A 27,842-nucleotide genomic window follows, 5' to 3' on the forward strand; every position below is an offset into this window, starting at 1 on the left:
AAAGTGTATTTCTTCAAAGCAACAGTTACATTTTTCACTACAATGTATAACCCCTAACTATCATATATTAACTGAAAAGATTTATGTAGTTGTTCTCATACCTTAGAACATGAGAATAATAAAAAAACTAAGCTAATTTTAATTAATAATTAAAAATAAAATGAGAATAGATACAGGCACCTTGATATTTAGAGGATGGAGATTCATCTTCATCATCTTCAACCATTTTCCTTTTTTTACCCTAAAATAATAAACATTAAGCACATACATACAAGGCACATATTTATTTGGAAATACGCATATATGAACAAAATAGTGCAAAAAGCAAAACTTTTACAAACTAATTTCTCTTTGAAGAACTCTTAATATTAACAATTATAAATACACTATATCAGTCATTTTCATAGTTAGTATCCTATATGATCATCTCAATCTAATTATTAATTAGCTACATTTTTTGTGATATCCAAATTACTACCTGATTTACATCTTACATTTGGGCTGGTAATCTGTTATCTTCATAGAAATCCTAAGAACTATATTTGTAGTATTAGTATCCAATACTTTATCTTGTGTCTTCTTAAAAGGCTGATATGCTATTCGTCTGAACTCGAATCAACAAACTATTTCAATGTTTTCAAGATATAGTATTATTTAATTAATTATATAGTTTTCAATTAATTGAATGCTATGACAGATTGAATAACAATGTTGTCACTAACATATTTCCAGGAGGATTCTTTACCATTCTTCCCACGTGCAATTCATATCCAATTATTTTAGTATCATTTCTGACAGTATTACAGTCTTCCAGGTATATTATTTTCCCAAATTTGAATTTCTGAACCCAATTTTATGGGAATCCCATAGATATGGGTAAATATCTTGAGTATAGAAGATTTACAATAAATATTTTGATCTAGCCAGATAAAATTACACCCTTATGACTTAAATATCACTATTTAAATTATAGGGAGCTACAAAGTTAGCTTAAAAATCTTCTTCACTCCAACATTTAAATATTCAGCTTTTTACTAATATATTTATTGTACATCTACAAAAATCTCACCAGGCCTTAGAAGACTGTTGCAGCAAATGCCTTTGATTTTCAGTTTGAAAGACACTATCATGAAAAAGTCATCTTTGTTAAACATATTCAATGGTCAGACAATGACCAAATCCATTTTATCCTGTTTTATTTCAAACCACTGTATCATTAAAAATACTGGGTGTCATAGACTTGTCTAGTTTCCAGAATGAACAATATTTGCAATGCAAAAGATGCTAACAGAAAATTACAGGAAACTAATAAATACCTCAACTATAAACCAAATTACTCCAACAGTATAAACAGGAATGTCGTAACATTCCACATTTCTAGAACAAGCCAGATTTATGGCAGAAGATACTAGAAAGGAGGACATGTATATTATAAACACTTGATAAAGGAAAAAGAAAAGATAGATAAGAAACAGGAAGAAATATTATCAAATATATATCTATGAAATACAATAAAATAAACTGTTTTTGGATTAATACATATATTAACTACATATATGCATTGTTTGGAAATATAACTTTCAAAAAAAAACTTCTATTGCCATATTTGCTCTGCCTGCAGTTAGTTCTTTACCTAATATAACCTTGAGTATTTGCTGTAAATTTCAAAAACTTTCATGTGTGATATGAAATTCAAAACAAAATAACTTTGCTTTAAAAAAAGAAAGCTAATTCTTTCAATAAAAGTTAACTGCTTTTTTTGTGTAAACCTGACTTTTTTCTTTTAAGCTAAATTATTCTTTTTATTCAGTTTTGTAAAAGTAACAGATTAAAAAAAACACAAAAATATAAATTAAATGAAGAAAAATATCAAATAATGTAAAAGTACCTGATAGTTTTTAAGATTAGTCTATGATATCAATAAAAATATCAAATTGAAATTACTTTGAATGTTTTTTCCATGGCTTCCATCAGCTGTTCTATATCCTCATCTTCAGATTTCCCTAATAGTTTAGATTGTGTTACATGCTGTACTTTGTACAAACAAAATAGCTTCTTTTTTTAAAAAAACAAATATTTCACTTATCTCTTCAAAATTACCACAGAAAACTTTAAAACAAGAAAAAACTCAACCAAATGTCAAACAAATATTCTAGATGCTGAATACAAAATCTTTCAAATGTTACAGGATACTTCATATTTTTGTTCCAAAATCTGTTTTCAGAGCTTGAAAAATTCAAGAAGTTACAAGAAATACTGGAAATATTAATTTTAACACAAACTTTAAATCAATTAGCTGACAACAAGTGTACTCTTCAAATAAACAAGATCAAGGTCTTCAGGTAAGAAACAGCAGATACAGTACACATAGAAGAAAGAAATCTTTCACAGTACCAAAACTGATTCTAATTCATATAAGACTAAATTATATAGTGTAAAAATTGTCATCTTTTAGGTAGGTGTTAAATACTGGAAAGGAAATGTTATAAATATTTCATTCATTATACTTCTTTTTTTAAATAAAAGTTTATAGTTTGTAATAATTTCACACAAAGCTATATGGATACAAATTGATACATGGATACATACACTAATTGATTTTCTGAAATAAATATGCAAAGGAATATCATTTTTACTTTGTTCCTTTTCATCTTTTTCTTCAGTAATTATCAACCTCCCATCAGCAGAAATTTTAAATCCATGATCTCTTTTGTTAGATTTTGACATGGTTGGCTTGGTAGCTTGAAAATAAATACAAAAACTATTTTAACAGTTTCAATTTTATCTTCAAAACAATAATGAAAACAATATAATTTGTTCGACAGAGGGAATAAAAAACAAAAAGAAGGCACACTGTAGTCCTTTTATATATATGTGATAACATAATTGTCCTAAAATTAGATGAAAGTTGTTTCACACAACCATAAAATCAAAATTCTAAAAAATAAAATAATTGACGCTTGTTGAAAAACAACAAAATAACAGCATATTTAGTCCTAAACACAATTTGTGTGAATAAACTACAGGTAAGATTTATAATATTTATAATGAATATTAGGGATACGACAAATATTCAACCAAACTGGACATTGCACTATCCAATTAAATATTAATTTATTGCTAAATTGTATAATCAAACAGCACTTTCATCAATGTATTATCTTATAGTATTACACAGGCATGATACTACTTATCCTTACATTGCACACATGGTTAACTCATGCTTTCTTCCAGCTACTAAATATAGTAGCATTTTCTTAATGTTTCTCTTGGCACTATCAACAAATATCTTTCATGACACAAAGCCCAGTTTGAAAATCTATCAATACAAACACTCCAAAACAGAAATCCTTTAAGGTGAAGGGTTTATAAACAGGGAATACAATCCAAAGAGTTTTAAGACATCAGGTTTGATAAATCACCTGAAAACAAGTATTTTAAACAGTATGCATAAAGAGTTGTTAAAAGAAGAATTAGATAAGAAAAATAAGCTAAAGAGCATCTGCAAAAGAAAATACAGTGGATCAAATGGATATGGGATGTTTAGCACAATCAAGGCTACTTATGACAGACTACATGGAAACAAATAAAACCAACAGAGTGATAGTGATTGCACAGGATAAGTAGCCATTTTCCAAAGTAGAAAAATACGACTTCATATATCTAATCAAAGTATTTGGGTCGCATCATCAATTCCAAGTCAAAAGGTCTTCTCTAGCAAAAACATAATTTATGTGTACAAAAAACACACAGTGTCACATATGATAACAAAATTGACACTTTAATTGCACACCCAATGCTTCAACCACAAATTTTGCTATCACTATCAATTGAACACACCTTGCTTTTTGTCAGCTTTCTCTGTTGCTTAAGCTGAGACATCTTACAAGTGTGTACACTGGGGATTGTTGTTGTTTTTTTAACCTACAGTCATTTAAAAGTCATTTAAGCTATTGCCATACAAATCTAGAAAGTCAAGATTCTGAAACGAAAAATATTATATTCACAAAAACAAAGTTCAAGAAAAAGTTTCCAGTTGTGAAATCTAGAAAGCCAAAAGTCCTCTTTTTTTTATTATTAATTAAAGAGGACGTGCACTTGAAAAAAACAAAAGTATAACACAAAGTAAAGTAGACATCTAAAAACTAATTATTGGTGCAGGTTATGACCTAATAAAATAAGAAAGGTGAACTCTTCCACAAGGAGAAAAAAGAACAAAGCATTGGAGGAGACAGTACAAACAATACTTGGCAATGTAAATAAAAGCTAACAGAAAAATATTTCAAAAAACAAAAACATAACAAATGCAACCAATAAAATGAAATACAAAAATCTTCACTCAGAATTAAGATAACGAAAATTTAGACCTTATTACTATTTCAAAGAAAACATTTCAGATTCAGACATATTTACAAATAAATTATAGAAACCAACAGAACCTTTACAGCTCACCAGACAGGGTTTATTATTTTTCTATGAAAGTGTTAAATTGAAAATATGTTCATTATATATCTATTTGAAACAACTTTGTTTTATTAAGAAAACACTCGCTTTTTTCCCCAAAGATTTGATAATCTATTTCTCCCATACAATTAAAGACAAAAACAAAACTAATTTATTACATTTATAAATAATTATATTTGTCATTCAACAATATGTTAGGCTCATAACTAGTATTTGTAACACTCTGCTTTTAATTTAGTTCCTTGGAAAATTTTCAGAATAAAAATAGTATATGAAAGTGTTTTAACTATTTAACATTCATCACACCCATTGCCAACAGTGCATTTCACACAACCCATAGCTCTTCAGGTCAGCGAGGATACAACAAATACAGCAGTGATCAGAACACCATTTACAAGCTGGCAAAGCAGGATTATAATTAACTGTACTTGTCACGTGACATTTGTTTTCTCTCTAAGAATGAAATATTAATCTAGCATTTCACAGATTTTAAAAAAATTAGAAAATGTATAATAATGTTATTTCAACCATTTCATATTAATCACATTCATTGTTGATGATGAGTTTCACTCAATCCAGATCTCTTCAGGATGGTTGGGATATTATGAATACAGAGTGGTTGAAATACCATTATTAGACATTCTAATTCTTTAAAATCCCTAAGGGACTAGATTAAAAATGTAGGGTTAAAAAAGTTAGCATAATGTTGTATGAAAAGTACAATTAATTACAATCATATTTCACCAGCTTTCAAAATGTATTCATACCACAACAACTGTTATTTTACATAACTTACTCATAACTTTCTTATTTGCTGATGGATCCAAAAAATCAACAATTTCCTTATCTGCATGTTCCTCAATCCAAGTAGCTCCTTTGACTTTGTTAGATAATCTTCTTACTGCTTTCTTTTTTGGCCTTTCTTTCTGCAACATTTCCTCTCCTAAATCGTCATCTGTATCCTCAAGTATTTCTTCAATTCTGAGACAGTTTTTAAAATTAAAAATTGAGCTTTAATTAGAACAATATTAGCACATTTTCCATACTCAAAGAGCTGCACAATGGCTACAGAAAAGTGAACTAACAATATATTACTAATTCTTTGAAAACGTTATTGCTTTTAAATAATATAAATATTTGCTTATTATATTTCTTTGTTTTGTATTTTGTGCAAAGCTACATGAGGGCTATCTGTGCTGGCTATCCCTAATTTAGTAGAGTAGGACTAAAGGATAGGCAGCTGGTCATCATCACCCACTGCCAACTCTTGGGTTACTCTTTTACCAACAAATAGTAGGATTGACCGTCACATATAATGCCTTCACGGCTGAAAGGGCAAGCATCTTTGGCGTGATGGGGATTAGAAGCCACAACCCTTAGATTACAAGTTGAGTGCCCCAGCCACCTGGCCATGCCAGGCTCACTTGCTTATTAAAAAATATTTGTGAACAGATATATGAAGAGCTATCTCTCCACAGCTGTTCCTAATTTTGAACTGACAGACTAAAGGTAAGGCAGCTAGACAATAACACTTTCCACCAACTCTTGGTACATCTTCTCTGACTACATAGAAGAAATTAATTGTAACTCTTATAGCTCATTCATAGTTGTAAAATGTGGAACTTGTTTTTGCATCACAGGGCAACATGATGATGAAAATAAAATCTCAAAACAACATACACGTATGTTTACATATAACAAAAACAGATAACATCCAACTTAAATATGCCTGTTTTAGAGGTTACAAATTCTGTTAGTTATACTGAAAAATATCCACTTTGTTGCAGTATACACAAACTTTCAAATATTTCTATCAACTACTCACAATATGGCTACTTTCTTAGTTAGAAAAATAAACTCTTTGTAAGTTTGGAGATCTTTGGCATAAGTTATTTTTGCTGCAATTGTTCTCTTTCTATTTAGTTCATGTAAACCATATATATATATGTATATATATCTTACAAGTGAATGTTTCACTTGCAAATAACTGACATATAAAAAATTATTTAACCTATTTACTATAAAGTTAACAAAGATACACAGAGAGCCAACATAACTTATTCATGCCTCTTTTGATTGTTTTATGCAATGTAGCAAAACATGTTATTTAATGTCTCACCTGATGGATCACTGGTACATAATGTAACCATATCAGTAAGTAAAAGCTCAAAGAAACTAATGTCCCATAGAAAAATATAATGGTCAAAACAGAAATAAACTATAAAGGCATGCAAGGTCCAAGAATGTCACATAAGACAGTAAGGTAAAAAAGGTTTTACAGATGAAACATTTTTAAAGTAACAATTTTTGATACTATCTGACAGTTTAAAAAAAATTGATTTTAATGTTGGATTTGAGTCTCATTAAACTTCATAGTATTTTACATGAAATGACATAGTCCTACTTTCTGTGTTGTGGCTTTAGTAAATTCATGACTTTTATAAATGATGATATGAGTTAAGTAGCTTCAGTCTTTTCATGTGATGACATGAAACAAGATATTTCACACTCTTTTGTATGTGATGACATGAAATAAGATATTTCACACTCTTTTGTGTGTGATGACATGAAACAAGATATTTCACACTCTTTTGTATGTGATAACATGAAACAAGATATTTCACACTCTTTTGTATGTGATGACATGAAATAAGATATTTCACACTCTTTTGTATGTGATGACATGGTCCTTTCAGTGTAGTGACATAAATAAATTCATGATTTTTCTAAATGATGATGTGAAAAGAGTCGCTTCAGTTTTTTCTATTTACTTTAGATGCTAAGCAAGTTCATAGTCTTTTGAAGATAGTGATGTGAGTTAAGCATGTCCACAGCCTTCTGTATATGATAACAAGAGGTAAGATCACAACACTTAGACTTTTAACAAATATTTAAAAGTTGAAACTTCTATAGAAAGAATGGAGGTTATGTTATTTGATAATGATATGAAGCAAGTCCATAGCCTTCTCTCTGTGATGATATAAGGTAAGATCACAATACTTAGACTTTTAACAAATATTTAAGATGAAACTTCTGTACAGGAAATGAAGGTTATGTTATTTTATTTTATGTGTTACTAAAATTCTTGACTTTGTGAAGTAATATTTTATAGTTAAAAGAAAATAGCCCAAGATGATTGAAAAACGAATAAAACATTTTCTATAAGATGAGGAAAAATTCAGGAGGTGTGTACAAGTTAAATAGTTTTATGTAATGATGTACGATTCTTTCCTTTCAAAAACCATTTCTGTAGAGCCATAAAAAATCTTCTTTGATTATAACCTTGAAACTAAACTTATTGTAAATCATATTTTTGGAAAAAAATCAACCCTATAAAATTTTAATCACTAGAGAATATAAGCGATAATTGCAATTTTGCTAATTAATGCAAAATATGTCAAATCTTTGTAATTATAAACAACATCGAAAACACATAATACTGCAAGTATGGAACAAAAGAATTTTGTGTACTGTACAAAATAATTGTAAAAAGTGCTACTGATCATTGATTAAAATATGTATGATGTACGATTCTTTCCTTTCAAAAACCATTTCCGTAGAACCGTAAAAAATCTACTTTAATTATATCCTTGACACTAAACTTATTGTAAATCATTTTTTTTGGAAATAAATCAACCCTATAAGATTTTAATCATTAAAGAAATATCAGAGATAATTGCAATTTTGCTAATCAATGCAAAATATGTCAAGTATTTGTAATTTTCAACATCATCGAAAACTCTACATAATACTGCAAGTATAGAACAACAGAATTTTCTGTATTGTACAAAATAATTGTACAAAGTGCTACTGATCATTGTTTAAAACAAGTTATCCTTTCTCACACCCAACACAAAAATAAAACATCATAAAACACTGTCTTATTATGAGGGTAAAACGTTTTACATACGATTCAGATCGATTTTTCATTTTGAAAAAATCTTCACTTTCTTTTTCAGATTCCTTCATCATCTTTTGACGAGCCTTGTGAGCTTCTGTTTTTCTAATGTTATTCAACCTCTTGCAGTGTGTGGAGGGGACCATTTTTGCAATCATTTCATATCTAAGTCACACAATAACCATTTTATCATATACGATATTTTGTTCGTGTTATATTCCATATTCAGTATCGTCAAAATTTCACTTAATATGCATCTAACAAAGGTTTCATATTCTATGGAAAACTGTGATAAAAGCTGCACAATTAATTTCATTTTTCATAGAAGTTAACAAAAAAATCATTATTAATTTTTATTCATTTCTTTCAAAGAGCAGATTAATATTGTTTTACAGCTTACTTTTTATTGGATTTTGAAGTCTGCAAGTCAACAACAATTAACATGTCTATAAAAAACAATTATTTTGTTATGCATAGACTGGTAACTAGTATTAATATTCTACATGATTTTACATTATCATTTTTACTACATAAAATTTTATGTTGCAATGGCTTACGATATCTGTGAGCTAAAAAACTGAATGCTAAGATTAAGATAATCTTCATATTTTACTTTAAAAAAGTAAGTTCAGTAATTTTAATGTTATCTTAAATTGCTAATACAGGTATATTGCAATATCACAAAAGTAAAATATTTGCATCAAGTATTTGAAAAAAATTTATAATTTCAACTGCACCATAAAAAAATAGATCTGAAACTCCAAATTGCTCTTACCCAAATTTTCGAACAAGACGAACCAATATCTCTTTAGTCTTGAATCTTAACTGCCTCTGGTTTTCATCAGAAACAGTCAAACTTTTAACCTATTAGAACAGTATACATGTTTTGGAATAAATTATAAAAGGAATAATACTTTTATAAATAAAATAACACTATTATTTATTCTATATACCCATTTTGTACTGTATAAAATTGACAAAAAAATAAATTATATAACTGTCTCATTAAAAACCTTTTCCTCCTTACATTATAAAAGCTCTAAAATAAGCACAAAGGTCTTACCAAACATTCTACATGTTGAGCTAAATCATTCACACTGAGGATTGAAAAAAGAATTTTCACAAAAGACAGCGCTGACTGAACAACCTCCCGACTTCTTGATGTCAGCAAAAGACACACATTTTCAACAAGTAAATGGACCAGTTCAGAAGGCAATTGGTCTGATAGAAAGTAAAAATAAATTTATAAAATTATACTTGAATAATTATTTTTAACATAATCCTGAAATAATGCAATTAACTTTGTCATACCAACAAGCACCTTTCAATTGTAAAGTGCATACCTGAATATCAAATTTCAAAATATTGTTGCAAAAACAATTTCACTATATTTTAATAAATCATAACTCAAACGTTTCATTCAAAGTTGACATTTTGCATACACTTAAAGTAATTTCCAAAACAAGATTGAATATATGTTCCAGATATAATTATGTAGCTTCAAGAAATCTTTCCAGTAAACAATGCATTAACTGATTTTTTGAAATGCTTTTTCTGGTCATCAAAAAGCATAGATTTCTATATGTTAGAAATCTACAATGTCTTCAAATGTAATGATTCACATCTTGCTTTCCAAGAAATTTTACTTTTTTGTTATTGATTTTATTATTAAAGCCCTTGTTGCCACCATGTCACATCATATGGTCCAAAGAATACTCACAAATTTAAGCTGTGAAAGTAACAATAGCTTGTGTTTAAATACAAATGGCTAAAATTTATACTATATTATGCTAATAAAGGTTAAACAGTGGTTTTAGGAAAAAATGAGAGCACCTGTGGGGGGAGAACAAAGAAATCTAATGGAAATTTAGAACACCTATAAACAAACTGCAGATCTGTGATTTTTTTATAGCTTCTTGAGCTATACTTTTCTTTCATGATAAGGTTTTCTTGTTTGACATCTATAGGAATTTTCTCATGACAAGATATCAGGTAAGCTGAGTTAAGTGTTATGACAAAATATTCCAGTGACTCAAATCCGTAGTTGGTAAACATTACTATTTTAAATTTATCATATTCAAACAAAGTACAGTAACAAAATAACTTACTGACTGACAGTTTAAATGGCATTGCAATAAAAAAATGATAATAATATTGTGAAATCTTTCTTTACACTGTCCTATACTACAGTTTTCTAATAATAGGAAACATGTTATCATCCCAACTGCACAACTTGTGCCACATTCCACTACTAATGTAAACCTTTGCTCCAAAGCTTATTATGCTGTGTGTTTCTTCTTGTATATACAATAAAAGGTATTGGATTTAAATTGATCTTGAACAAAAATCATATCTAGCCTGACAAAGGTACTAAGGGACACCTTTAGGTAATAGTAAAATACTAGTTTTTGCCATGTCTTTACAATTTATATCTGGAAGTGACAACTACTGCAACTGGAAAAATAAAGTATCTACAAAAATTAGTTAATTTCTATTAACCAAGTTGAAACTGATAGGATATATAAAAAATGCAACAATAAAATATAAATTCCATGGCAAAAAGAGAATATTAATTTTTTTAAACATTGTATCTCAACAAATTAAATTTCACAATCTAAAAAATAATAAAACCTTTTAACCTGGATACTATTTAGCAATTTTTTCTTCTAAGATTCATGGAAGTTAAGTAACTATTTCCAGTGTATGAAGGAAATATTAATGACACTACTCAGGACCAGAAAAGATTTAAAGCAGATAGCCAGTCATGGCTTTGCTCTAACAACAAACACACAATGGGCCATCTGCTGTGTTCATTATGGGGAAATCAAACTCCAGATTGTAGCATTCTAAGTTTGTAAACTTACTGCTATTTTCCTGGAGACAAAGGGTTTAAAGGTTGCTTTCCAAAAATTCTTTAATAACATGTTTATGTACAGAAGAAAAAGTGTGTGCATCTATTTCTGTAGATAACATATTAATAACTAATGCAAAGCTCAAAATGTCCTCCAAGTGGTTTTCTCAGCCATTTTCAAGGATTACAATGCTATGCTATTTTTTTTTTAAAACAAGGAAGTAGGTTTGAGTCTTTAGTCTGCTAGAAATTTCATATTTTTTAGACCAAAATAAAGTTTAGTTTCTAAGCTTGATAAATTATTGTGGAATTTATGGTATCGAGAGGGCAATTTGTGATTTTCTTTTGGCTATTCAACTACATATACAAAACCTTAAAAAAATTATTTTGTTTCATATCCTCCATATGTAAAATTTTAAAAGGCCTAACAACTGAGTACAAAGATTTCATAACTAAACAAAATAATTGTTTGCTTTCTTTACTTCATGTACTGTTCTATGTTTCAAAACAACAAGTTTAAGAACTTGTTTGTCAACAGCAATAATCAATATACACATAATATATGATAAATGAAATATGACTGTATTTTACAACATACTAGTCCACTAAAACACAGCCAAAACAGGTCACTTTATAAAGACTACAAGTCAGTTTTACAATATTGAATACGATATCATGAGTGTACGTGCTCTGCATCCTTGCAACTTCTGTATTGTCAGCCAGACACAGCTGAGAGGTAAATATATAACAAAACTAATAAATAAATAGTTATGTATAATGTTTTGAGAATTAAGCTATTTTGGCTAAACATTCATGTTGTCATATTATAATCTGTAGTCATTCTAGAATGATAAGGGTATAATTTATATTTGTTTCCTGGTTTTTTTTATGGTGATAACAAGATTGGTCAAATCTTCCAAACCTGTAAAAGCACTTCATAGTGAAAATAACAGATAATATTTTTTTTCAAGAAACATTTGATAACTACTTCATCATTCTAAAGGTTTCGCATTTGAAAATTAAAAATTTTCTGATACATAAAATGGATTTTAATCTTAAAATGAAAATTGCTTTGCATGTTAGATAAGACACATGCAAAAAAAAGGCATGAAAAACATTGCTCAACAAACCTTAAACCTCAATAAAAACTAACTGTATTTTAAATATGAAAGTGTTCTAATATTTGCTAGTAATCTACTAAATTTCATGAAAATGCATTTACTGATTAAAAAGCTATGGCACAAAAACTATAACAAACACAAACTGGTTACGAGGTGACTGAGCCTATGCTGAAAGAGTTAATTACACACACATATATATATTTAAAAAAAGTGTTCATTTTCATTTAAATTTTACTTATAAAAGTATCTTAGATGTAGTTTACACTTAGTCAATTCTCTGATATCTATATACCCTTTCACACAAATTGCTTAAGAGCAACATGTATACAAAACACTTTTAGTACAATTTTAGTTACCTTTGAACTCATAGAGGACTTTGCTGAGAGACAAAATAGTGGCACTAATCATATGGGGTGTTCCAACTAATCCTCCCAAGAGGAGCTGTATATATTCAGTGAGAGTTTCTGAAACAGAGAAAATGTCACAAACACTAACAAACCAACTGAATGTTTTCACACAATGCTAAAATGATGTTATTTCTTTTTATTTAATCTCAAATGTTAATCATCAGCATTGTCATCTTTAAAATTAACAATTAATTAACAACAAACAATTAAAAATGCTAGAACTGACATATTTCATGTATCATCTAATGAAAACGCTCAATGGTTCACCTACACCTACGACAAATAGATAATTAAAAACGTGTTAAACACATTCATCAATGTGCATTATTAGTTTCTTTTCTTTTTTTAAAAACAATTGTGAAGCACATATTTTCTTAAGTTCTCTATCAATCATAATTTTGGTGATTGAACAGATTAAGAAATAATTTTAAAATTCAGTCTTTCCAAACAATTACCTTAAAACAGTGTTAAAAACAGAAGATACATTAGAAATGTAACCTTATTTGATGGCACAACAAACAGAAAAGTTATGTTTGATCACTGCGACTATATATGCTAAGACTAATAACAATCAACAGAAAAAAAAAAGACTTTTAGAAATTGATATATTTCTTAATAAAAGAATCCATCATGTCAACACTATTAAAATATTCTTCAACTTTACTCAAACCTGCTTAAAATCCAATTTTGTGTGCTACAGCAGTGAAGTATACAAAATGTTTTCCAACAGTTTTTCAAGTTGCTTCTCAACTTACATTCTTTTTCTTGTCACTTGAAATTCAATACACACATTACTCTCACTATCATAACAATAATACTCCACACATAGAGTTAAACTTTGATTAACCCTACAACTTTCAAATGAGTTTATAATAAAAACATTTAAATTGAGAAATCATAAAGAGTGTTAAACCTTTTGGTTTTTCTATATTCCATTTAAGGAATGCCTTTCCGATTTCCACTATCAAGTTGTAGGCTGCTGTTCTAGCTTTTTCTGCATTTGTCTTGACACAGAGAACAGCCTACAATGTGGAGAAGAAAAGTTCTTTAACCATCTTACAATAATAACCCAGAAGTATCTTACAACTGTGAAGCAACTGTGATGAAGGAGTTTCTAAATTATTTTGTTTTCATTGAAGTAACATAAAGTAATATTGTAATCCAAAGACATCTAACATTAATCATTCACGAAAACATCCAAAAAGCACATACATTCTATGCTATATCAAAAACAGAAGCTTAACTTCAGTAGTCATGACTAGAATAATCACAACTATTACCTAAACTGTAACACAAAAATACCCAAATCCAGTAGTCATAGCTGAAATAAGCACAGCAATTTTATGAACTGTCCCAGAAAAAAAACTACACATCAGCAGTCAGTACTGGAATGTGATTAGAATAAACACAGATACTGCCTGACAAATAACAGAAACAAAAGCCCAGTATCAAAAACCAAGAATGAAATAAGCACAACTATTCCTGACATGTACCAAAAACAACAGCTAAACTTCAGCAGCGAGTGTTTTCAAAATAATCCCAAGGATCTTGTCTGCCCATGCCTTGAAAATATTCAATTATATTTTTCAGAAATAAAATGCATCAAATATTAAACATAATTATTACCAGTTTAAGTCTAACAACATTATGCAAGCAATTGTCTTTAAATTTTTAAAATCCACTGAAGCAGAAATAAACTGTACTTCTATTAGTTAATATGAGTGATGTCAGAAAAACATGTAGGTTCAATAAATCTTGATACAAAATGATAAAAATCCTATAATCCAAGTGCTAGAAAAATCAACCTTTCAAAAGTACTTGGTTAATACAAAAATGCTGTAAACTCATTCTCAATACAGACCACTAGCATTATGACACTGATACAATGAATCCCCTCCCAATAAAAATGAATTAATTTGTAAATAGTTCTTAACGTTCACTCACAATTTTAGGAATCATTGCCACCTCCAAGGTTACATTCTTAATTAATTATTTGTTTCCCACATCTAAAAACATAAAAACCTAATTTGTACAGCTCTCCTCCTTATCACAGGAGAACTGACAAAGCTCAAAGCAACAGATTTCAACTATTGCATTGTAAGGTGAAAAAAAAAAGTGCTACCTCAAGTTGCAAAGTTAGATAACCAATAAATGGAAAGTATATAAACAAAATGTATATCAAGATCTATTACTGCAACACAACCTGTGCACTGTTTAAACACTGTAAACACATTACATGACTTACCATGGGGTACAAAATAACTATAACAATTAAGAAATAGTATGTCTAAGTTGTTAAACATATATAAAGTGGCTGAAATGTACCAAAGAAAAAAAATACACGTTCAATTAATTAAAAAATATAAGAATTGAATAGCTAGATAAATATAAATTAAATTACTAAGACAATAGTAAATAAAACTATAATGAAATGAAAAGATAAAAACTAAAACATCTTTCCTACCTCGGGCAATATTCTCACTACAAAATCTTTATTTGGCTTTGTTTGTAGTTCCAAAACATAATGCAAACAGCGAAGTCTTGGCTTAAAATATAATAATGTGCTGAATAAAACATATATATAAGACAGAAGAATAATACTACAGTGTTTGTAAAAACAATTTATATCAGCTATTATTATGAATTACAAGGCAAATATTTACTTTGTCTTTTTATCATCTTACAAGTTTCAAATGGAAAATTCAATCTTGTATAAAATGTACATTTGCTAGGAGACATACATAGTAATTTAAACTACTTAAAAAATAAGTGAAACAAACAGTAAGATTACTTTTAAAAACTGTTCAATCCATTGGCTTATTTTAGAATTAAATTGTAGGTATTAGCTGATTACACTGAAATTGTATTAAAATTATAAAAAAACTTGTTAGTTTTAAACATTCGATTCTTAAAGAAACTACAAATCTGTTTATCTTTAGAGCAAGGTTTTCCCAAATCTCATATAATTCAAATCAATAATCATTTTTATTCTACAAGCACAATAACAACAAAAATATCCATAAAGTTCAATTTTCTAATTATTTTACACTCTGTAAAATTACTTTAAAAAGAAAGTTATGATAAATTATCAAACAATCTCAAATTTATTTAGGAAAACAAACACCAGAAGAATTCCACACAGAATTGTTCTTTTCTCTTTACATGTTTGACTAATTTGTAAGATTTTTACCCAAACTTTTGACACTTCAAAACATACTAATTTTCTTCTAGTATGAAACAACCTAATAACACTAGTGTTTTAAGATGGTATACCTGCTGAAAGCGTTATGTTTCTTGAGTTCTGATTTATTAAATTTTTTTATCTCTCCTATATTTTTGTCAACTTCCACAATAAATTAAGTAAATTCCATGATCTTTGACACCAATCATTTCGACAACAATGTTCAGTGTGCTAAATATCAGAAGTAATTTTAATTTTTAAGTATTAGGTTGAGGAATAATTCGTGAGCATTTTTAAATAATTTCATTCAAGCATTACATGCAAGACTATACAATACTTCAATGCATGAACACATTACACCCAAAACATTTATTATGATACTTTATTTCATGTAATACCTAGGTATATAGTATGCATTGTTTTAAACGAAATTGCAAGAAATTAAATGCAAAAAGCAAATGGTGTCGAAAATGCTCGATTTTGTCCACTTGACATTCCATTTAATGAGCTGAAAATGAAAGCAAAAATTAAAGACATATGAAAATCAAACACACCATCTATTAGAGCAAAAAATTATCTACCAAATGACATGAAATATTTTGCGAAAGCGTTTCATTTATGAATATATTTTTTTAACTTGAAAAAACGCTCACAAATTATTCCTCAACCCAATACTTTGCAAACTAACTTCCAACACTTAGCATACAGTGCAAAATACCCTCAGTTTTATCTTGTGGTCTTCAACACCCGGCATAAAGGTGACAGGTCAAAGCCATGTCATTAAATTTGTTGACTCACATTCAAAATGTTATTGAACTACTGTTTTAAAAACTTATGTCATTATGTTTGGTATGAAGCTATAGAATATAAATCTAATTTTTTATATTATGCATTATTTAATTTCTTAATTGAAGAATAAATATTAAACAAAAACACCTAAACATCGATTTTGTGTGCCAAGTGGTATGTTGAATGCAGCACTTGTTCAAATTATGTTTGTGATGTCAAAATACAAAATTTATGATTTAAAACAAATTAGGCACTCTACTGCTCTATGTTTTAAGAAAAATAAGTTTAAAAGTTATTTGTAAATAGTAATAATGTATATACATATATAACATACTATAAACAAAATGTGCTGTATTTTACAAAATACTAGTCCACTTAAAACATAGCCAAGGCAGGTCAGTTTTATATTCTTGGAAATGATAACATGAGTGCACATATGCCACATCACTGTAACTTCTAACAAGTTAACCAGCAATGCCTGAAATGTCAATATAATAAAAATATATATAAAATATATAATGTCATGATATTTAAGCTATTTAGCTTAAACATTTATGTTTTAGCTGGAATTTGTTGTCATTCTAGAGAAAATAAAGCACAATTTGTAGTAATTGCCCAATTTGTTTTTTATGGGTGTTATGAGACTGGTCAAATCTATCAAACATGTACAGAGATTTTGATTTAAGAGTGAAAATAACAGTTCTTAAAAAGCATTTGATAATTATCTGGAGGGACTGCATATGTGAAATTTGAGAATTTTCTGATACACTAGTTTTTAAATCATAAAATGAAAGTTACTATGCATGTTGCACAGTCAAGATTCTGAAAGAAAATATTAATAAAAACACCTTAAAACTTAATTCATAAACCTAACATTTTGTGTACAAAAGCCTTGTAATGTTTACAAGTAACCTGTAAAAATTTGTAAAAATATACATACATATTCAAAAAGTCACAGTATAATTACTCTTATTGATACTTTTATGGTTATGAAGCAAGTAAATTCCACCCAACACATAACTGACAGGTTAAACTGAGCTCCTTATGTTATTGCGTCCATTATTTTTCAAGCTTATAATACAACATCAGTTGTTTTAAAATGTAGCTGAAAATTTTATGCAGATTTTTCTTTCTCCTGTTAGAAACTAAGGAAATGTAGCATAAAATAAATGAAGCATAATGTAGAAAAATTCATACATTACATATTCAAAATTTTTCATAGCATCCATAGAATGCAAAGTTTCAGTACTCAGAAATAAAAAACAATTTTTCTTACAGCTTTTGCTGAAGGAAAAGACTTGGATAAAGCATCAGTAAGTAATTCTTGAAGATCAGGCAGATTTTCTTGGACAAATGAACGACAGCCTTCACTTCGACCCTGACACAACTCTTCTAGTATACGATATGTTTTCTTTTGTATGGTGTGGTCTTCGTGCTGGAGAAAAAAAACATCTCATGAAACAATCTAGGCTTCCTTTTGTCAAATTGTTTCTTAAATATAATATTTGTTTTGAAAGCATAAAAAAGTTACAATGAGGAATTACTAAACATTTTTTTTGTATAATTAAGAGATTAAATTTGAAATACAAATGTTCTCTAGATAGTTCCACAAAGTAGAGCATAACTTTTGCATGTTTACTAATGCAGACAAATTAAATTTAACCATATTTTAAGACTTTACTTGATTATATTTGGAATTCACAGGAGTACCAACAAAAATTAAATCCAAAATACAAGAAAAGTTTTGGTTTTATAAAAAAAACTATAAATGTTAAAGTTGTGGATTAAACACTGTTGATAACTAAGAAAAATGATTATTAGTTTACATACAAAAGATAAAAGGCTTAACTGCACTCCTTAAAAATTATTTGAATAAGCTAATGCAGTAGGATGTTGTTGCAGTTGAATTTATGATACTATGTTTAGTTGCTATATACTTGGTTAACAATTTCTAGTTCAAGATATCACAGACTCATTCTAAAGAGGATATTCATTATGACAAAATAGCAAGAATAATCACAGCCCATGGAAAATCAAAGATAAATATCCCTAACATTGCAAAAGGCATCACCACAGAAAGATCACAGCACCAATGAGCATCTAAGACAATCTAAACAGCATCCCAACACATAAAAGACTATCAATATCACAAGTAAAGTTCACAGAATGGTCATCCAGGAACCATATCCATACTCAGAAAGTATCTTCCAGCTAGTTGCATATATAAAAATTTATTACATATATGATAATTCATCAAGAACAAGAGAGAGGAAAAAACACTGTCAGCAACTGTACAAAAAAATACTCTACACACGTGAGATGGACATTTGTTAAATTAATAGTCCTGGTCTAGAGGTTCTTGAACAAATGTAATGAAAAATGCACATTTTGCTATTGAGCAAAATATAAGGAATTTCCAACATGTCATGAAGAATGTAAAATATTTTTATTGCTTTGTGACTGCCACAAACTTGTATTATAATGTGATATTTAATTTTTTTTTACAAAGTGCACAGTAGAGATGAGCTTTAGTTGCTAACAGGAGAATGGTAATTATGCAAGATAGAACACTAACCCTGTTTGGCTACATGTGCCAGCATAAAGGATTAAACAATGAAACAAGGATTTATGCTATCCTCTTCCACAAAATACCTATGAACCAATAGACTTTTCACATGAATTGCTTAAAACATTCTGGAAGGCAATGTTCCATGTATGATGTACAGTCTGTCAAATGTTTGTTCTTTCACAAAGGCTTTGCTACCTTTTGAGGAGCTTCTTACAGTGCAAACTAACATGTTAGTGTTGAAACTTTGTAGAATGGACGGCAACTGCCCGTTGTGGAGATGCAAGTATATAGGATGACATTTTGAAAGTCTTCCACCTTTCGTCGTCAAGCCAATTATACATTTAATCTTTAGTATGACATTTTCAAAGCCCATGCATTAAAAATTATATGCAACATGCTTTAAAGTTAAACAGTCAACTGATTTGATTGTTACACATCATTATGATACACTTTTCCAGCCTCTTAAAATTAAACTTGTTATAAAAAACTGTATTAACCTGAAAAATGTGTTCATCAACAAGCTTCAGAACATAATTAGAACATCAAAATAAAACATAAAAACAAACTAATTAACATGCTTTTGCATGCGAGTTCATCATACCCAGCATAATCAGTGAACATGTATAAAATAAAACAAGGTAGATACTAAAAACCACAATACAATCAAACAAAATTTAAAAGAGTTTTGTCAGCAGGATTCAAAGACTAATATGAAAACTCTTACGTATATTTTTTAACACGTTTTGCTGATAACATCAAAAGCTTTCCCTTTTGCTTTGCAATTTCTATTCCAACTATATAATTAACCTTGTCCTTCATGGTTGTTGGCCTTATTAACATTTTTCTACTTTCCTTCTTATTGTTGCTTTTCAAAGCCCATCACACAAATTTATCTAAACCATTCAAAGATGATTGTACTTCATCTACCAGCATTTTAAGCCTTTTCATTTTGTGAATGAACTCTTGCTCGGCTTCCACTGTCTCTTGTTTAGATTTGTCCTTCTCAGTTTTGATACTTATATAAGCATGTGCTTGATTATGTGACTTCAGTAATCTTTCATCAACACATTTCAATTTTGACCACTAAATTATCTTTATTTATGCAATTGTAAGGGTGTTACAACAAAGCATAACATTGTTTCACAGTTTTGTAAAATAACTGTAAAAGTACCATTCTCTATAAGATGAATAAATCATGCTGTTTTTAAAAAAAATATAATATTAATGTACAATGTATAAAAATACAATCAGAATATTAAAACTTTGGTCCCTTGTCAAAATTACCCAATAAAAAAAAATTCAATTAGTGCAATAATATTTTTGAGGTAAGTGAAAACAAACTGCTAATGTTTTTCAGAATTGTCACAAACAAATCATATTCCTCCATCTATAACCTGTCACATATTTCACATCCATTTTTACTTTTCAGATGTGGCACTGAACTCGAGAAATTAAAAGGGTGTCTCACCCAAAATTATAAAGTATGTCATCAGATGGGTGGGAAAAATGCAAACCTAATCTAGACTATGCTAAAAATATCTGATGCCTCTAAATCATGTGCGTTTATTTTATAGAATCTTCCTGATTTTTTTGTTTTGTTTTGTTTTTTGTTGTTGTTGGAATGTTTCCACATCTTATCAGGTTTGGTTTGGTTGGTAACAATTATCATGGCATGGTTTTGTTTATGCTGCAAGATGCAGAACAGAAATGGATACACTCTTAATATTGAGCTCTGGGACAACAGTTGCTCATTTTCATTTTGGCTTTACATGCATGCTAGCTTTGAACATTATTATATGACATGTAAAGTCAATAACAGTCATTTTTAAGTTTTAAAAAATGATAGATTATTGATCAATCCTGCACCCCTTCTCCATTGCCATAAATTGGATTTACATTGAATTGGACAATAGAACAAATTGAAAAAGACGTAATCTGGCCAGTGAAATTCCCTGCTTTTCAGGAACTTTTCAAATTTCCTGTATTTTCCCTGCAGGGTAAATATTTTTGTAAACTTTCCTGTGGCTGGACACCCTACAATAGGAGTAAGAAGTTTTAAGTGCACCATTGCATCTACTAAAATCATTAACTGTGTAAGTAATTCTTTATACAAACTTTAAGGTTCACAGATGTAAAGTTATCATTTCCACAAAATAGCAAAAAATTTTATTTATATTGGAAAAAATGGAGTTTAAACACAAGAAGTGAAGAATCAGAAAAAGTTTGGCATTTGCAATTTTGTTGATTTCAAAGAAATGCAAGTCAATCAGAAATAAGTCTAAGTCATTACTTAATTTTAGCACCTTGTATACAAAATTAAATTATACAGGTAAATATGAATTAAACTTTAACTAAAAACCAAAAGTACATATAGATATATACACTTTTGATTTCGATTATATGTACATATACAGGTGTGTGTGTGTGTGTGTGTGTGTGTGCGTGGAAAGAGAGAAAGTGATGTAATTTAAATGGTATGTTATCCTCAATGAGCGTAAAGTACTGTTTAGGTACTTTCTTTGGTTAACAACTTAACAAAACCTAACACTTCAATAAATTTTAGGAAAACATCTGTTTACATAACTATGAACATACCTTTTGAAAGAGGATATAATAAATATTTTACTTCAGGCCTTTACACTAATTATTCCTAATTCTTTCATTCTGAGAAAATTTTATGCTTCTTAAACTTATAAATAATGGAATAGCTAATGATTTATAATAATTTGATCTGTTTAAGAAAAACAAAACTGAAATCCTGTACAAAAGCAACTAATGCTTTTTTAATAGATAACACTACAAAGTTTTACCCAACACACCTGTATTTAATCAATACTAGCTCCTCTGTAATAAAATAAAACATTAAAAAAACAAGTTTTATACCATTCTCAGATTCAAATTTAAATAACTTATAGTATATACATTAATTTATATAATATACAGATTAAGTAGCTATTATTTTTTTCTTAATTTGCTTATGAAGCATAAAATGTTTTGAATTTATGTGGAATTATTATAACAGCAGTTATTATAAACTATTCTTATAGCAAATTATTTTTTCCTAAATTAACACATACTTGAAGCAAAGGTTTGCAGTAAAAATACAATTCTTTCACTTGATCTTCACTGACATAAATCAGAAGTGCTCTAGTCAAATCCAAAACTGAACATCTAAAATAAAAATGCAAAATTATATTATTCTTTGTTTCATTAATAACTTTTGCTTAATTTTGCTATTGAGAAAAATTACATCTTAAACAGAAAAGAAACACAAAACAGAAAATGTGAATATATGAAAAAAATAAAACTGGAATATTTACACCACAACATTCAAAAATTGGTTAACAGATTTTAATAAAAAAAACTCAACTAAAAGATATTACAACATTCATTTCTGTAAGAAGCAAAACAGAAATATGAAATGTTTTGGTCATATTCTTATAAAAAAAATTGTTTTACAAATTATGAAAGAAATTAAACTACATAAGTATTCTTATAATAATAAGAAAAATAACAAAAAAGCAAAAGAAATTTTTATTCAATGCCATATGCAAGAAAAAATAGTCTATCATACTTGAATTGTACTGCTAAGACTATTCTACAATCCCATTAACTCTGTTTTATCATATCCAATTCTAAATGACTCACTCTGTTAGTTCCAATTTCAAGTTTATGCAAAGAGATTGGCGATATAAATTGAGAATATTTTCATTTTAACATAACATTTTTCTTTTATTTAAAGTATTAAATTCAAAAAATTAAAACTTAAGTAAACCATGTTATTAAGCTCATGTATTGGTACATTTGCTTATAAAATATAGAATTGTTTTGTGGCACAGAGTTTTATCTGACTAAAAAGCAGTCAGGTTAAAAAAATGTAATTACAAAATGACAAAAGCTCATCATTTATTAACTTGATTTGAAAATCACTCATTAATTCAATATCTACAATATTTAAAGCAGTAAACTATAACATAGAAATTTAAAATTATGAAACTCTTATCACCCAAGAACATTAGAAATGCAGACCTTTCTTCTTCAGAGGCAAACAGGGAATAGTGATGTAATCAAATGAGTTATACATAAAGAGAATTGAATGGTATCATGAAGGTCATCTTGTCTTCCAGGAAATGTTTAGTATATTTTTTCTTTTCTCTGTGCTCTTGTATGTTCCACTTTTTGTACAATGTGGCCAGTAGAGAGAGCATTATGTGAAAAGGTGTTAGGGCTATTTTGCCTTAGAAATAGTTTAAAAAGAAAGAAAGAAAACTATTCTCAAGTGAAATAAATGACATCTGAAGAGTGCTTGAAAAAAATATGTCAAGCTAATTCATTTATGCAAAAAAGTAGGGAAAATTATCTTAAATAGATAGTAAATTTGAGAAAAAGAGGGTTTGTGCTACATAAAATAAATGAGCAAATAATACAATTTTGTTCTTCTAATGGAGATGAAACCAATAACCAGAGATCACTGATTCCACGATCTAAATTGATTCCATGAGGTTCAACTGTGTTTAAATTAGCAATTGTCATGATATACATGTTTGTATTCTCCATAACAGGGAAGTTAGAAGTAATTATGTTAAAATAAAATATTATAACAGATTTAGCTGTGTAAATCAGAAAGAGTTGTAGGTTGTGTTTGTAACTCATTAATGTCAAGATTATTAACATCTTGCGAAAGTAACTGACATAAAAAATATACAGCCAGCAGACTACTAAGTAATAAACATACAGATAATGTCAGATGAGTGAGAAAAATAGAAAAACAGATAAAGACAGAACACACACTTAGTTTTTTTCATCCACATTAACTCTATATACCCTCAACATTAAGTTCACCTGTGAATAGGAAAAAAAACAAGCCAAATGACATTTCTCAACCTCAAGATAACAAGAACTGATACACAATTCCAAATAGAAATCCAAAGAAAAATCACCCATACTGGAATAAATATTTCCTGAGACTCAGCACATGAAGCAAAACAAAAAACTCAAAAGATTAAGAAACCAAATAAATACAGCTACAAAACTATGCTCACTTAATAAAATTAATGATGAAATCAACAAAACAAAACAACAGTTCATCAACATCAACAAATTTCCTCCAAAAAGTAAACACACACACACCAAGACTAAGAACAAACAAACAATAAATCCCAAGCTACAACAAACTACAAAACCTTATACTGCTGCATACCATATGTTCCCAACATCAGCAAAAAAATAACCAACATTTGGAAAAAACTTATAACAAAATAAACATTCCAGTAAACATCCAATTTATTCAAAAACCAGGTACAAAACTAAAGTCCATACAATGTAAAAACTACACTGACAAACACGACACCAATATAATTTATAAAATACAATGTAACAACTGCCACAACTTCTATATCAGAGAAGCAAGCAGACAAATTAAAACTAAATTCAAAGAACAAAAAAACAAAAAAAACACCTTCGCACGTTTTTGAACACTGCAAATCAAATAAACACAACATAACCATGGAAAACACCCGGATATAAAGTGGGGAAACAAATATAAACAAATGCAAAATCAAAGAAGCCCTACTTACACAGCAATTAAAACCAAAATTAAACCAATATAAAAGAACATCTTTATACCTACACTAATTAACAAACTAACATTCACCTGTAACGCCCCTACAATCCCATACTCATTTTTACTCTCATCCCTAAGAAGTGTCCATCAACAGTCACATTCAAACTCTCTCTTTCTTAACCTGAAAATGACCTAGGAAGGTCGAAATGTTGTTCTCTACTTTATTAGTGAAAGTGTTAATACCCATACCAGTCATTCTGAGAGACATTTTTACTTCAAGTGGGTTTCTCATCATCAAGAATCACCCAACTCTCTTTATATGTCACTCATTCTATTACACCACCATTCCCAGTTTGCCCTTGAAGAAGGTCTACCTTTTGAAAGCACTCAGGTTGCATGGCTTTAATCATTTTGTATCAAGACTCATTGAACCTACATGTTTTTCTGATATTCTAATTACAACACCAAAACCAATATCAATATTTTACACACAAAAAGCCCTCTGTAGAGATTTCAAGTCAGCCTAATAAAATTACTTAAAATTTTATAGCTAGTTTTTAATTTACTTTTTAAACTATTTTAAATAATCTCATGTTGTTACAAAGATTTGAAAGCACTTTTAAGTTAACCATTAAATTGATATAAGATGATACTAACCTGTTAAAGGAAGTAATGTTTGATTCTTTTAACTTCAGTAAACATTTGTCAAACAAGCTACTGCATAACTGAAAAAAAATAAAATAGCTTAAACTTCAGCAAAGTGTTCTATATATTCTTGATTTAAAATTTCTTGTCTAACAGATTTACATAAAAATGTCCAACCAATCACTCAACTGGATATTAGTTATCTTCAGATTCAAAAGCTGTTATGAAAGTCTTAGTTTAATAAGATATGTTAAGAGTAATCCAAAATTAATTTCAGTTTTCTGCTTTACAAATAACTATGATAAAATTTACAAGTGCAAACTTTACAATTTCTTAAAGAACAACAGGTTAAAGATGAACAGTGCATCATAAATTTATGACATAGTTAAGAGCAGAGTACAAATTACAATTTAAAAAAAGTAAAGATTATTTTAGAGGGAAGGGTTTCAGAATTATTATATTTCCACACTTCACATACTGAATGAAATTAAAGCTTTCATTTTACAATTACAGCATTCATCATACACAGCCGCTAAAATAAAACAGAAAAAAAATTGTATTTAATTAATATAAATATATACATGAGCATGTAAGGTGTTAAAGTAATACTGTAAGCAATGTTTTCAAAGTAATTGCTACATAAGAACACTAAAAATACAAGAAACAGTGAAAATAAACTTAGTAACATCATTCTTTTCAAAAAATGTTTTTTTAATTTTCAGTTAAAATTACAAATTTTCCAGATTAAAGCACATTCATACATGACAGAATGGTGTATCAATGTTTCTTCATCATTCTACTAAATAACTCCCTCTTTACAGACTGTCATTTTGAGTAACCCTGTGAAAGTGTACATACTATTACTTTTCTTGTTATAAGCGTATCTTCACAAAATTTTGTTAGGTTTTAGCAAATATTACATGTACTTTATACACAAAAAATATGTATAAACTAAAGGTTTAACTGGTCTAAGTACAAAGAGATATTATAATTTTTTTTCAGTAAAACTTTATATTTTATCTATTATTTTCTTTATCCTAACACTTAAACAATTAAACCTGAAGAAAAGACTTTTCAAGATCTTCTGTAAATGTAATTCTACAAAAATGCATATTCTAATTGAGGAAAAAGTTAAAACACCCTACCCCCTAACAGCTAGTGTTACCCCCTTTGGCTGAAAAAACTGCAGTGAGACACTTCTTGTAGCCATCTACCAGTCTCTGACATCGGTCTGAAGAAAGTTTGCCCAACATTACTCCAGAAGTCCTGGTCTTTGTCTACATTCTCTCTGGCAAAGTTCAGTCTGCCCTTGATGTTTCTCTTAGAGAGCAAAGGTTTCCTTCTTGCACACCTCCCATGCAAGTTAAGCTTGTGCAGTCTCTTTCTGATTGTAGAGGCATGCACTTTCACATCAACAGTAGCCAGAGCCTGCTGTATGTCCCGTGATGACATGTTAGGGTGTTTGGAGACCTCTTTCACAATCTTGCAGTCTGCTCTCGGGGTAAACTTGCTTGAAAGACCAGACCTGGGCATGTTGGTAGTTGTTTTGAAAGCCCTCCACTTGTTGACTATTTTCCAGACAGTGGAATGGCTAATTTCAAAATCTTTTGGGATCCTTTTAAATCCCTTACCAGGCTCATAAGCTACTACAATTTTCTTTCTGAAGGCCTCAGATAGCTCTTATGCTCTCACCATGGAACAACAGTCAGGAACACACCAAACTAAATCTCCAAGGTTTAAATAGGGCAAGCCTCATTCAAAATGCTGAGTAATGATCTTCTAATAATGTGCACCTGGTGTGATACACCTGTGTGTGAGTTGAGCCATTTTAAGTGGGAATAAATGTGGGGGTGTCCTAACTTTTTCCTCAGTTAGAATATGCACATTTGTAGAATTACATTTACAGAAGATCTTGAAAAGTCTTTTCTTCAGGTTTAATTGTTTAGTTATATTCCTACAATCTCTCAATATTGTTAAAATTGAGATTAAATATCTATATATCCAAAAATGTTACAAAAATACACAGGCTTTCATAGGTTGTCCTAACATTTTCACATGACTGTATGTGAAAGAGGAAGCTCACCTAAATTCCACCATAATAATAAAGAAAATCAAGATTAGCTCAGATTGAACATTTAATATACCGTTAAAAGTAAAGCTACAAATCAAAAGAAATATAACATAAAGACATAGTTTACATAGCAGAAACGAATTATCCCATGTGAAGTTAATACACTGAGGAAAAGTATGGTCACTATCAGGTTAACTATCTTTCATCATGTTGTGTTTATAGTCAATATTACTTCAAAACAGTGCACCTGTTCTGGTGATTGGCAGCAAATGTGTCTATAACA

At 29.0% G+C, this 27,842-nt stretch overlaps 1 protein-coding gene across 2 annotated transcripts in view; it reads right to left on the reverse strand.

Moving 5' to 3' along the window:
- Positions 1-27,842, reverse strand: part of LOC143253613 (RRP12-like protein) — a 137,226-nt gene that overhangs the window by 5,802 nt on the left and 103,582 nt on the right. For both annotated transcript variants that reach the window (XM_076507730.1, XM_076507731.1), the window contains exons 20-32: positions 25,501-25,568; positions 22,358-22,451; positions 17,988-18,146; positions 15,206-15,286; positions 13,655-13,763; positions 12,691-12,798; positions 9,426-9,583; positions 9,138-9,226; positions 8,375-8,527; positions 5,261-5,445; positions 2,637-2,741; positions 1,945-2,003; positions 181-241 (exon numbers count right to left, since the gene is read on the reverse strand). In XM_076507730.1, coding sequence (XP_076363845.1) covers positions 181-241; positions 1,945-2,003; positions 2,637-2,741; positions 5,261-5,445; positions 8,375-8,527; positions 9,138-9,226; positions 9,426-9,583; positions 12,691-12,798; positions 13,655-13,763; positions 15,206-15,286; positions 17,988-18,146; positions 22,358-22,451; positions 25,501-25,568 — 1,429 coding nt within the window. The remainder of the gene's footprint in view (positions 1-180; positions 242-1,944; positions 2,004-2,636; positions 2,742-5,260; positions 5,446-8,374; positions 8,528-9,137; positions 9,227-9,425; positions 9,584-12,690; positions 12,799-13,654; positions 13,764-15,205; positions 15,287-17,987; positions 18,147-22,357; positions 22,452-25,500; positions 25,569-27,842) is intronic.

Source organism: Tachypleus tridentatus, chromosome 6, assembly GCF_004210375.1.
Source record: "Tachypleus tridentatus isolate NWPU-2018 chromosome 6, ASM421037v1, whole genome shotgun sequence".
Classification (NCBI taxonomy): Eukaryota; Metazoa; Arthropoda; class Merostomata; order Xiphosura; family Limulidae; genus Tachypleus; species Tachypleus tridentatus.